This window comes from Bufo bufo, chromosome 9 (genome assembly GCF_905171765.1).
Source record: "Bufo bufo chromosome 9, aBufBuf1.1, whole genome shotgun sequence".
Lineage (NCBI taxonomy): Eukaryota > Metazoa > Chordata > Amphibia > Anura > Bufonidae > Bufo > Bufo bufo.
Window position 1 is genome coordinate 19,037,966 of NC_053397.1, and position 12,286 is coordinate 19,050,251.

The 12,286-nt window shown below is 45.2% G+C and overlaps 1 protein-coding gene across 2 annotated transcripts in view; it reads right to left on the reverse strand.

Moving 5' to 3' along the window:
- Positions 1–722: 722 nt before the first annotated feature.
- IL17RE (interleukin 17 receptor E) overlaps positions 723–12,286 on the reverse strand; it is a 42,414-nt gene continuing 30,850 nt past the window's right edge. Inside the window, exons 11-16 of one of the 2 annotated variants that reach the window (XM_040406747.1) lie at positions 11,432–11,477; positions 9,577–9,731; positions 8,146–8,211; positions 6,247–6,301; positions 3,984–4,091; positions 723–2,377 (exon numbers count right to left, since the gene is read on the reverse strand). In XM_040406747.1, the coding sequence (XP_040262681.1) occupies positions 1,740–2,377; positions 3,984–4,091; positions 6,247–6,301; positions 8,146–8,211; positions 9,577–9,731; positions 11,432–11,477 (1,068 nt within the window). In that variant the 3' untranslated portion in view covers positions 723–1,739. Of the gene's footprint in view, positions 2,378–3,983; positions 4,092–6,246; positions 6,302–8,145; positions 8,215–9,576; positions 9,732–11,431; positions 11,478–12,286 lie in introns of both variants that reach the window. The other variant, XM_040406745.1, reaches the window with a different exon arrangement.

Below are 12,286 nucleotides of genomic sequence, written 5' to 3' on the forward strand. Positions count from 1 at the left end.
TTCTGACAGGGACAGTTGAAGATTTAAACTGAGCATGTGCGGCCACCTCAGTGAGGTGGACAATAAAAAAGGAAAAGAACAAACAGCAGGTGGCGCTATACAGATACATTTTATTGAATAACTCACTGGCTATACTGAATTTTTAATGACATGCAATTACTGAAGTATTCAGATCCAGAAGCTAGTTTGAAAAATTTAGAATATTTTTTTGTGGCACAACCCCTTTAAAGGGATTCTGTTATCAGATTTAACCCCTCTAACCTAAACATATGCTCATGTCCAGACTAATAAGAAGAATCCTAAGCTGGCCTTATTAAACCTCACTGTGGGTCTATTTGCCCAAAAAACTGTTTTTTATAACCTGTCAATCACTTACTTAAGGTGCCCAAGGGGAGGTCCGTTAATACAGGGTGCCCGGCCGCACCCCTCATCCTCCGGTGCCCAGCGCCGCCTTCTCTGTCTTCAGCGCCACCTTCTACAGCTCAGCGCCGCCTCCGCAATCCTCCCCGTCGCTCTGCTAGATTCCGCGCCTGCGCACTAGGCTCAGCCTGATGCGCAACGAAGCTGTAGAAGGCGGCACTGAAGACAGGGAAGGCGGCGCTGGGCACCGGACGGCGAGGGGTGCGGCCGGGCACCCTGTATTAACGGACCTCCCCTTGGGCACCTTGAGTAAGTGATTGACAGGTTATAAAAACCTGTTTTTTGGGCAAATAGAGCCACAGTGAGGTTTAATAAGGCCAGCTTAGGATTCTTTCTAGTAGGGTTAAATCTGTTGACAGAATCCCTTTAAGTGAAAATTTTTAATTAAAATCTACCTACAAAACAGAGTGGTTTTATGAATTCTTCCTTTTGACGTATCTTGCACTGTTTTGGGGCTATCCACCGTTTTCTCCTATATTCACACCAAAAGTAAAAGTACAAATTCTGTGGGTTCTTTATTGCAATCGGTACGTTAAGTCATGTGACCGGACAGCTGGCCTCCCACAATGCAATGCGCTTTGCCCTTCATATTTTCCTTTATTTGGGGTCGAACCGTTTATTGGCCGGCGGCTATCTTCCTGTGGTTTCTACATTAACCTTGGCTGAGCTGGTGCGTTATTTCTATGGCGGGAGATAAGCGTTTACCAAACACTTCTGGTGCCGCTTATCCACGTGAAGCAAAGGATCAGGCAGTTGAATGTCCAACCTGCCCAATCAATGTTCCAATAAGAGACTTTGATAAGATTTTTGGAGGATCTGGTGGGCCAATGCCAGAAAATGTTGGGGGGGGGGGGGGGGGGATTTACGTAGAATGATCCAGTTTATTGAGAGGCCAAGTGGGCCAAATTTTAGGGTCCTGTAGGCCCCACTCATGTTTTAGAAAGTGGCGAGTAAGGCATAAACAGGCAAAAAGGGGTCTTCTGGTGCCGCTTATCTGGGGCAGAGGGCTTAATAAATTCCCGCCAGGTTTTCAGAACCTTAAAGAGGTTTTATGTAAGAAAACTTTTACATACAAAAAGTGGAAGAGTTTCCCATAGCAGCCAATCCGATCCAGAATCGGGCCATAAAAGGGGTGGAGCTTATAATCATACTCCTCTTCTCAATCTTAAAGGGCCACTACACAAAAATCCTCAGCACCACTTAGTACCATCTATACAAAGCTTCGGCCTCGACGCATCACAGGGTCCCATAAATTGTCTCTCCTCATGGATCCGTCCATGGTTTTATCTTTTTCCTCCGGGTCAGGTTGTCCTCGCCCGTTATCTGCTGACGTCTTCATCGAGTCTCTTTTTACAAATGTCTACGTGGTGCTGAAGACCCCGTCTTTTTTCGGAGCTTATCAGCTTTTTCATGAGGTATTTGGCGACGGCCTTGATCAGGCAAGGAGGAGATAGATAAGTAGTGTCTTGCAGATGGCTGACCAGTCTGCAGAGGTCCTTAAACAAGTGGTACCTGGAGATCTTCCTGAAGCATTTGGGGATGTCCTTCTTCTTGCAAAGTCCTTCAAAGTAGACCATTGTATAGTCCGCCAGGTTTTCACGTCCATGGTGCACCTCAAAGTCTTTCTCCAGGCAGGACAAGGCTGCTCCAAACAGATTAGTTGTGTCTTTGCTTCCAAGGCTGCTGACCTGGCGTTTCTTCCATTGGTCGTACATGGTCTTGCTTCGTCTTGTCCACACGATCATCACTTTGCCTTTCCTTTGGCTCACCAGCTCCCTCTTCTGGTAAAACCAAGGCAGCATTCCAATTTGGCTGACCGTGTTCATGTCCCATAAGTCCAGGATGACCTCACATCCCAGGATGCTGTGCAGGAAGTCGGCGAAGGCGCAGATGAGGGTCTTGTACTCTGCCGAATCGGGGGAGTAGACGAGTAGGATGGTTCTTCTCCAGAGTGGAGCTGTGTGGAGAGAGTAAGCAATGATACAAGGTTTAGAGAGCAGCTCACCTTCCATGGGTAAATTGATAGACCCCAAAATTAGTCTTAGTCTATATGGCCTATGGTCTACTTCACCCTGTTAGACCCTCCTAGTGAACCGCATCTTCCACTTTAAGTCACACCCCTTACAGCGCCAACCACGATGCCCCGCAACAGCAGAATACCCAGGGGCCCTCAAGCCTTCATCTGGCCAGGTTTCTGGGTACAGATAGTGGTTCTTAAAAGCCCTTCATCATTCTGACTTAAATTGCAGAATAGAACAGCATTAGAGTACTTTAATACTTGCGGCAGAGTGATCCGGCAAGCAGTTCCGTCGCCGGCAATCTGCATGCAAACGGAAAGCATTTGTAGACGGATCCATCTGTCCGTTTCTATTTTTTTTTCCACATTTTTATTTTTAAGGACGGATCCTGCACTAATACATTCCTATGGGGAAAAATACCGGATCCGGCATTCAAGCAAGTGTTCACTTTTTTTGGCCGTAGATAAAACGGTAGTATGCTGCGGTATTATCTCCGTCCTGAAAAGTCAAAAAGACTGAACTGAAGACATCCTGATGCATCCTGAACGGATTGCTCTCCATTCAGAATGCATGGGGATGTGACTGATCAGTTATTTTCCGGTATAGAGCCCCTAGGACGGAACTCAGTGCCGGAAAGGAAAAACGCTAGTGTGAAAGTACCCTTACCCGCAAAATACTGCCATCTAGTGCCTGCACATGCTAAATGCTAAATTGTGCCATACAAAGCCAGCATGATACCACCATACAGTGCCAATTAACTGTACATTACCCACATAATACTGTCATATAATGGCAGCAAAATTACCACACATTAAATGTATTATAGTGCCATACTAAGTGAAAATAATACCACCATACAATGCAAGAAATTGTAGAACACATTGCCCACACGGTGCTGCTGAATACTGCCGGAAAAAGCAGCACCCAGTAAATGCATTATAGTGCCATTCAGTGCCAATAGGATGCCACCATACAGTACCAGACAACTGTAAAATACATTGCTCTTAGAATACTGCCAGATAGTGCCAGCAAAAAATAAATAAAACACATGGTAAAAGCCAATATAATACCACAATACAGTACACAAGCAAGTGTGCAATACATTGCCCACATCATACTGTCATAGATTGCCTGCAAAAACATCAGACAGTAAATGCAGTATAGTGCCATACAGTGCCAATAGGATACCACCATACAGCACCAAACAATGGTACAATATACTGCCCTCATAATACTACCATATAATGACTGCAAAAACCCCACACAGTGTGTAATAGTGCCATACTGTGCGAATATACCACCATACAGTGCAAATATACTTTACCCACATAATACTGCCACGTAGTGCTTGCCATAAACTACACAGTAAATGCATAATAGTGCCATATAAAGCAAAAAAAATACTGCAATACACTACTCAGACGAACAGCTGTACAATACTTTGCCCTCCCTAATACCTCCATAATACTGTACAGTAAATGAATGATATAGCCATACAACGCCCTACCAAATAATTATAGATCAATGAAGACATTTTCTTCTCACCTGTAAAGATCTTCCACGTCCTCTGATAAATGATGTAGACGATGAGAATCAGGGTGATAATCACCAGCGACGTGACGAGAGCGAGGAGCCCCAGATGCTTGTGAGAAACTGGACAGAAAAGAGACAGAAGAAAGAGTGAATAGAACCGCCCAACAATCCACAACCTATAGTGCCCCACCGATATGTATCAGGAAACTGCATAACTAGCAATCCCATAGGGCATTCCAGTTATTGATGTTTCCCCCTTTACATGGAGGAGCTCTCTGTGATCAGACGGTAATAAGATGATGATGGAATTGCTATTTAAGTGATTACCTAGTTAGCATACCGCCATCTCATGTGACGGGACTCACTGTCAGCGTTTTTAATTTCACGTCGCTGAACCATATACAGTCAGGTCCATAAATATTGGGACATCGACACAATTGTAACATTTTTTGCTCTATACACCACCACAATGGATCTGAACAAGATGTGCTTTACCTGCAGACTGTCAGCTTTAATTTGAGGGTATTTACATCCAAATCAGGTGAACGGTGCAGGAATTACAGCAGTTTGCATCTGTGCCTCCCACTTGTTAAGGAACCAAAAGTAATGGGACAATTGTCTTCTCAGCTGTTCCATGGCCCGGTGTGTGTTATTCCCTCATTATCCCAATTACAATGAGCAGATAAAAGGTCCAGAGGTCATTTCCAGTCTGCTATTTGCATTTGGAATCTGTTGCTGTCAACTCTCAAGATGAGATCCAAAGAGCTGTCACTATCAGTGAAGCAAGCCATCATTAGGCTGAAAAAACACAACAAACGCATCAGAGAGATAGCAAAAACATTAGGCCTGGCCAAAACAACTGTTTGGAACATTCTTATAAAGAAGGAACGCACCGGTGAGCTCAGCAACACCAAAAGACCCGGAAGACCACGGAAAACAACTGTGGTGGATGACCGAAGAATTCTTTCCCTGGTGAAGAAAACGCCCGTCACAACAGTTGGCCAGATGAAGAACACTCTCCAGCAGGTAGGTGTATGTGTGTCAAAGTCAACAATCAGGAGAAGACTTCACCAGAGTGAATACAGAGGGTTCACCACAAGATGTAAACCATCGGTGAGCCTCAAAAACAGGAAGGCCAGATTAGAGTTTGCCAAACGACATCCAAAAAAGCCTTCACAGTTCTGGAACAACATCCTATGGACAGATGAGACCAAGATCAACTTGTACCAGAGTGATGGGGAGAGAAGAGTATGGAGAAGGAAAGGAGCTGCTCATGATCCTAAGCATACCACCTCATCAGTGAAGCATGGTGGTGGCAGTGTCATGGCCTGGGCATGTATGGCTGCCAATGGAACTGCTTCTCTTGTATTTATTGATGATGTGACTGCTGACAAAAGCAGCAGGATGAATTCTGAAGTGTTTCGGGCAATATTATCTGCTCATATTCAGCCCAATGCTTCAGAACTCATTGGACGGCGCTTCACAGGGCAGATGGACAATGACCCAAAGCATCCTGCAAAAGCAACCAAAGAGTTTTTTAAGGGAAAGAAGTGGAATGTTCTGCAATGGCCGAGTCAATCACCGGACCTGAATCCGATTGAGCATTTCACTTGCTGAAGGCAAAACTGAAGGGAAAATGCCCCAAGAACAAGCAGGAACTGAAGACAGTTGCAGTAGAGGCCTGGCAGAGCATCACCAGGGATGAAACCCAGCGTCTGGTGATGTCTATGCGTTCCAGACTTCAGGCTGTAATTGACTGCAAAGGATTTGCAACCAAGTATTAAAAAGTGAAAGTTTGATTTATGATTATTATTCCGTCCCATTACTTTTGGTCCCTTAACAAGTAGGAGGCACATATGCAAACTGCTGTAATTCCTACACCGTTCACCTGATTTGGATGTAAATGCCTCAGATTAAAGCTGACAGTCTGCAGGTGAAGCACATCTTGTTTGTTTCATTTCAAATCCATTGTGGTGGTGTATAGAGCCAGAAATGTTAGAACTGTGTTAATGTCCCAATATTTATGGACCTGACTGTAGTTAGAGCCTAGAGCTGTGATGGCTAACCTCCGGCACTCCAGCTGTGGTAAAACTACAACTCCCACTATGCACACTTGCTTGGCTGTTCTCACAGAAATGAATGGAGCATGCTGGGAGTCGTAGTTTCACCACAGCTGGAGTGCCGGAGGTTAGCCATCACAGGCCTAGAGTGAGAATATAATTTCAAGACTACTACCCCCAGCGTGGTGAACAACTACAACAGTAGAAATACTCACAGTCAAATGAGCAGAGGAGATATGGATGTGAAACGCGGACATCGGAGCGCCAAAGCTGCGAGGAAAAGACAAAAGTCAAATCAAGGTGCGAAGCAAGAAAACACTGTAGCTCCTCTTTAAAGGGGTCAGTGCATGCGGGGTGTGACCACAGCCCATCACAGTCCGAATGGAGCCGCAACGTACATGACTGACCGCCCCTCAAGGGGGGATTGGGGGTTTCCCATTCCAATGACTGGTGGGAGTCTCATCAGTCAGGCCCCACGTTCTTTCATTGATCACCTATGCAGTGGATCAGTGATAACTGTTTTTGTCTGGAGTACCCCTTTAAATGTCAGACAGCGAGTACCTTCTACCAATCACATTCTATCCCCCACCAAACTGGACGGACTTCCTTTGTACTAAAAAACAAAAACATGGCTGCTTTATTGTATAAACAGCGCCATCCCTGCCCACAGGTTGTATAAGGTATTGCAGTTCAGACACATTCACCACTATAGAGATGAGCTGCAATACCACACACAACCAGTAGTCAGGGGTAGCGCTGTTTTTGCATAACTGATACCATTTTCTATTACTGAGGGAATAACGCCATTCACAACCAAAACATTGCAGATAACCCCCAACGTCCCCCAGTAGATAAAGCAGCTCTACGCTGTGAAGACCCCTAGCCAACAGATCCTCATATCCCCCTCTTCCTAATGGCAGGGAGACGTGAAGCTCCCCGGAGGGTCCACCTACGAGTGGTGATGATGCAGCATGACGGTGCGCTGCTTGTGTCTGCGGCTTGTGTCGTTGGTACTGATTGTGTAACACTATTGTGCAACTATTGCCAAAGGCGGTAAAACGAAAAAAAAAATGAAAGCTACAGTGAGTCCGGTTCAGGGGCGCAGCGGGGGAGGGGTATGGGGGGGGGGGGGTTGGGTTGTCAGTGTAATTCTATAGGACTAGGCAGCAACCTAAAGGAGTTCAGGAGCTTTATACACTGATAGATCTGTATGCAGTGAGCTCCCTCTAGTGGTGGTTGCAGGTAGCAAGAATGTTTGCATTTATGTTGAATTATGCAGAGGATTTGGAGCTCTGTATCAGAAATAAATAACTTGTGTCACCTGGCAACACTGATGCCATGAGTTAACTACCAGGCATGGGACCCAATAACCCACTGAGCTACTGAAGTATATGGACAATGGAAGAGTAAATTTCTTTTTGCATTATTTCTGTGATTTATTTCATGAGTTTTATCATACTATGGTGACATCGCTGTGAGCCTTACTGCTGTACTGTTACGTCACTGTGCACATTATGCCTACTATTGTGCAATATCCATGTGCGTTACGGAAACCAACACAATCGTACGCTCCTCCTGTTCTGAACTTTGCTTGAAGGTGGTCATGTTGGAGTGGGGCCTCATTCCAAGTTTTTGCTATGGGGGCCCCATGGGTCCTTGTTACGCCCCAAGGATACATGTCCAGGTTCTGTCGCCGCTCGCATCACAGCGTTTATCTGTGCATTTATTACATTGGCCTTGCAATTTTGGGCAATATCTATGTCCTGTATTTGTCAACTTATGACCTAAGAAGTTCCTGTTTAGAGATTCAGCACCTTGGAAGCACAACAGAGGGTGACAATTAAAGGGGAACTCTGCCCGCAAATCGCCCCCTTGAGATTCGCAGTCATGGAAATCTCTTAAAGGTGTCGCTTCCTTCCAAAAACAGCGCCAAATCTGTCCACAGGTTGTGTGGGGGTATTGGAGCAAAGCTGCAATACCAGGTGCAACCTGTGGGCAGGGGTGGCGTTGTTTTTGGGAATTGGCTGAAGGTTCGGAGGAGAATGAATTCTTTTTGTATCAAATAAGGAAATAACTATGGATCATTAACCGGCTGAACAAAAGTAAGCTCCTACCTTGATACAGTGTCCAATGCGGGGGCGAGGGAGCGATAGCTGCAGATCCTGAGATCTATCTTCATGCTGCTGAAAAAGACAACATCTTACAGTGAATTTTATGCACATACTTTAAAAAGGTATTTTATTTACATCTTGGGAAAATCCCTTTAAGTGTATGGCTGCAGCGGTGCACGTGACCGCTGATGAGATGTCATGCTTCCGGTCCACCAAGAACAGGATACAGGTGGCACGGGACTCTTGGGGATAGAGTTGTGCTACTTTCAATAGGTGAGTACAATGGTGTGCCAACCGTGGAGTCAGACCACAAGATTGCCAAGGGGTCCGAGGGAAAGGGGGCTTGATGCTGAACCTTTTATCCGATTCCCAACATAGAGATTTTATGTTTCCATTGAGTGCAATGATTTCTGTAAAATTCCTATGCACTGAGCTCCCCCTAGTGGTGGCTGCAGGCAGTTTTATTGTACACAACATGAAGCGAAAAAAAGAGATTTACAATAATGCGGGGGAGATTTATCTATGTATTTATCGCAGCTACCTGGTGCGAATACCGGTCATCTGTCCTGCGTAATATACCAGTCTATTGCTCACATGGTCTACTGCATGCATCTACAGTAAGTATGAATTGTTTCTACCATTAAAGGGTTGATCCAGGATTTTACTGTTGATGGCCTATTGCAGGACAGGCCAGCATTGATGATCAGTAGCCCTGGTGGAGGACCTTGCCATTGGAACTACCAACTCCATCCATTGTGTAGTGCATGGAGTTGGTTACCATTCACTTCAATAGGGGCAGCGCTGCAGTAATTAAAGGGCATCTGTCAGCAGTTTTGTACCTATGACACTGGCTGACCTGTTACATGTGCGCTTGGCAGCTGAAGGCATCTGTGTTGGTCCCATGTTCATATGTGCCCGCATCGCTGAGAAAAATGATGTTTTATTATATGAAAATGAGCCTCTAGGAGCAACGGGGGCTTTACCATTACACCTAGAGGCTCTGCTCTCTCTGCAACTGCCAGACCCTCTCCACTTTGACAACATCACACCTGGCCTTGTCAATCAAAGTGGAGAGGGCGCAGCAGTTACAAATGGATCTTTTAGGTGTAATGGTAACGCCCCCGTTGCTCCTAGAGGCTCATTTGCATATATTAAAACATCATTTTTCTCAGCAATGCGGGCACATATGAACATGGGACCAACACAGACGCCTTCAGCTGCCAAGCGCACATGTAACAGGTCAGCCAGTGTCATAGGTACAAAACTGCTGACAGATGCCCTTTAACTCATTCTACTACACAATGGATGGAGCTGGGTAGTTCTGGCTCCGGAGCCGATCAGCTAGTCAGATACTGATGGCCTATCCGACGGATAGGGCATCAATAGTAAAATCCTGGACAACCCCTTTAAATCGACACTTGTCTAGCTGCTCACCGTGGACATATTATAGATGATGGACTGAAGGTCGCAGTCTCCAGTTTGCTGGTTTTGGCGACACATCGCTGCACTAAAAGATGCCGGAATTTGCGAGGATATTGTGAGCAGCACATCGAAAAGCTGAATCTTCAGGTCCATATTCCAGAGCCGATCTGAAGACAAGCAGAAGACAAAGTAATGCACCGAGATGCCAAGAGACATAGTTATAACCTATGTGCTAGTCCTCATTGTTGTATATATTTTAGGACATGATAAAAGCAGTAATGGCGGCGCATGGAGTGTCTGCAGGCCTGTAATATGGACCCACATGGACTCCATGTGCCAGGTATGGGCATGGAGCCTAAGGAAAAAAATCCCTCACTGCATGGATATGTCTGACAGGTGCATCTCAATAAATTAGAATATCATCAAAAAGTTCATTTATTTCAGTAATTTAATTCTATAGATTCATTACACACAGAGTTATCAATTTCACGTGTTTTTTTTTATTTATTTTTTTACCTTTAATGTTGATCAATATGGCTTACAGCTAATGAAAACCCAAAAGTCAGTATATCAGAAAATTTAAATATTGTGAAAAAGTTCCATCTTGTAGACTCATGGTGTGACACAAAACACCTGAAAAGGTTTCCTAAGCCTTTAAATCTTCCCCCGGTCTGGTTCAGTAGCCTAGGCAATCATGGAGAAGACTTCTGACTCAACAGTTGTCCAGAAGACAGTCATTGGTACCCTCCACAAGGAGGGGAAGCCACAAAAAGGTGAGTGGAAGAAAAAAGTGTGGGATAACCGCACCCCTGAAAGGTATTGTCAATAAAAGGCCATTCAAGAATTTGGGGGAGATTCACAAGGAGTGGACTGCGGCCGGAGTCGGTGCTTCAAGAGCCTCCACACACAAACGTATCCAGGACATGGGCTACAAACAACTGTCGCATTCCTTGTGTCAAGCCACTCGTGACCCAGAGACAACGTCAGAAGCGTCTTACCCAGGCTAAGGAGAAAAAGGACCGAACTGTTGCTCAGTGCTCCAAAGTCCTGTTTTCATAAGAAAGGAAATTTAGCATTTCATTTGGAAATCAAGGTCCCAGAGTCTGGAGGAAGAGCGGAAACACAATCCAAGTAGCTTGAAGTCCAATGTGAAGTTTCCACAGTCAGTGAAGGTTTGGGGAGCCATGTCTTCTCCTGGTGTTGGTCCACTGTGTTATATCAAGTCTAAAGTCAGCGCAGCCGTCTATCAGGACATTGCTTCCCTCGGCAGACAGGATGCTGATTTTCCAGCAGGACTTGGCACCTGCCCACACTGCCAAAAGTACCAATACCTGGTGTAATAACCTTGGCATCACTGTGCTTGACTGGCCAACAAACTCGCCAGTCCTAAACCCCGTAGGGAATCTATGAGAGAGACACCAGGGCTTACAATGTAGAAGACCTAAAGGCTGCTATCAAAGCAACCTGGGCTTCCATAACCCCTCAGCAGTGCCGCAGGGTGATCGCCTCCATGACACATCGATGGAGCAATTCATGCAAAAGGAACCCCGACCAAGTATTGAGAGCATTTACTGGACAGACTTGTCAGCAGGCCAACATTTTGTATTCCTTTTTTAATAGTCTTATATAATATTCTAATATTCTGAGATCCTGACTTTTTTGGGTTTTCATTACCTGTAAACCATATTCGTTAACATTAAAAGATATAAAGGCTTGAACTAGATCACTCTGTGTGTAAAGAGTCTATAGAATATATGAGGTTTGCTTTTTGAATCGAATTAGTGAAATAAATAAACATTTCGATGATATTCTAATTTATTGAGATGCACCGGTATATTCGAGAAAGCTACGGTTTGTGTTTGCTTACCACTCCAATCTGGACATTTTATATGGGCGCGATTCCGTAATGAGAACTGTGAACAGACAGAATATACAATGCGAGATTAGTAAAATATGTGTGTACCCAACAGAGGCGCAACATGGAGGACCTCTATGTGAAATCTGCAATACTGATGTTTTCTTATGTAGCAGTTGGGGCTTTTAGCCCTTAGACACAAGGACCCAGGTGCAACTGCCACCCCTGGACCTCTTAGGCCCCTTTCACACGGGCGAGTATTCCGCGCGGATGCCATGCGTGAGTTTAAACGCATTGCACCCGCACTGAATCCCGACCCATTCATTTCTATGGGGCTGTGCACACGAGCGGTGATTTTCACACATCACTTGTGCGTTGCGTGAAAATCGCAGCATGCTCCTCTTTGTGCGTTTTTCACGTAACGCAGGCCCCATAGAAATGAATGGGGTTGCGTGAAAATCGAAAGCATCCACAAGCAAGTGCGGATGCGGTGCGATTTTCACGCACGGTTGCTAGGTGACGATCGGGATGGGGACCCGATCATTATTATTTTCCCTTATAACATGGTTATAAGGGAAAATAATAGAATTCTTAATACAGAATGCATAGTACAATAGGGCTGGAGGGGTTAAAAAATTTTTTAACTCACCTTAATCCACTTGCTCGCGCAGCCGGCATCTCTTCTGTCTTCTTTTTTGCTGTGTGCAGGAAAAGGACCTGTGGTGACGTCACTCCGGTCATCACATGGTCCGTCACATGATCTGTTACCATGGTGATGGACCATGGTGATGGACCATGTGATGACCGGAGTGACGTCGCCACAGGTCCTTTTCCTGCACACAGCAAAAAAGAAGACAGAAGAGAAGC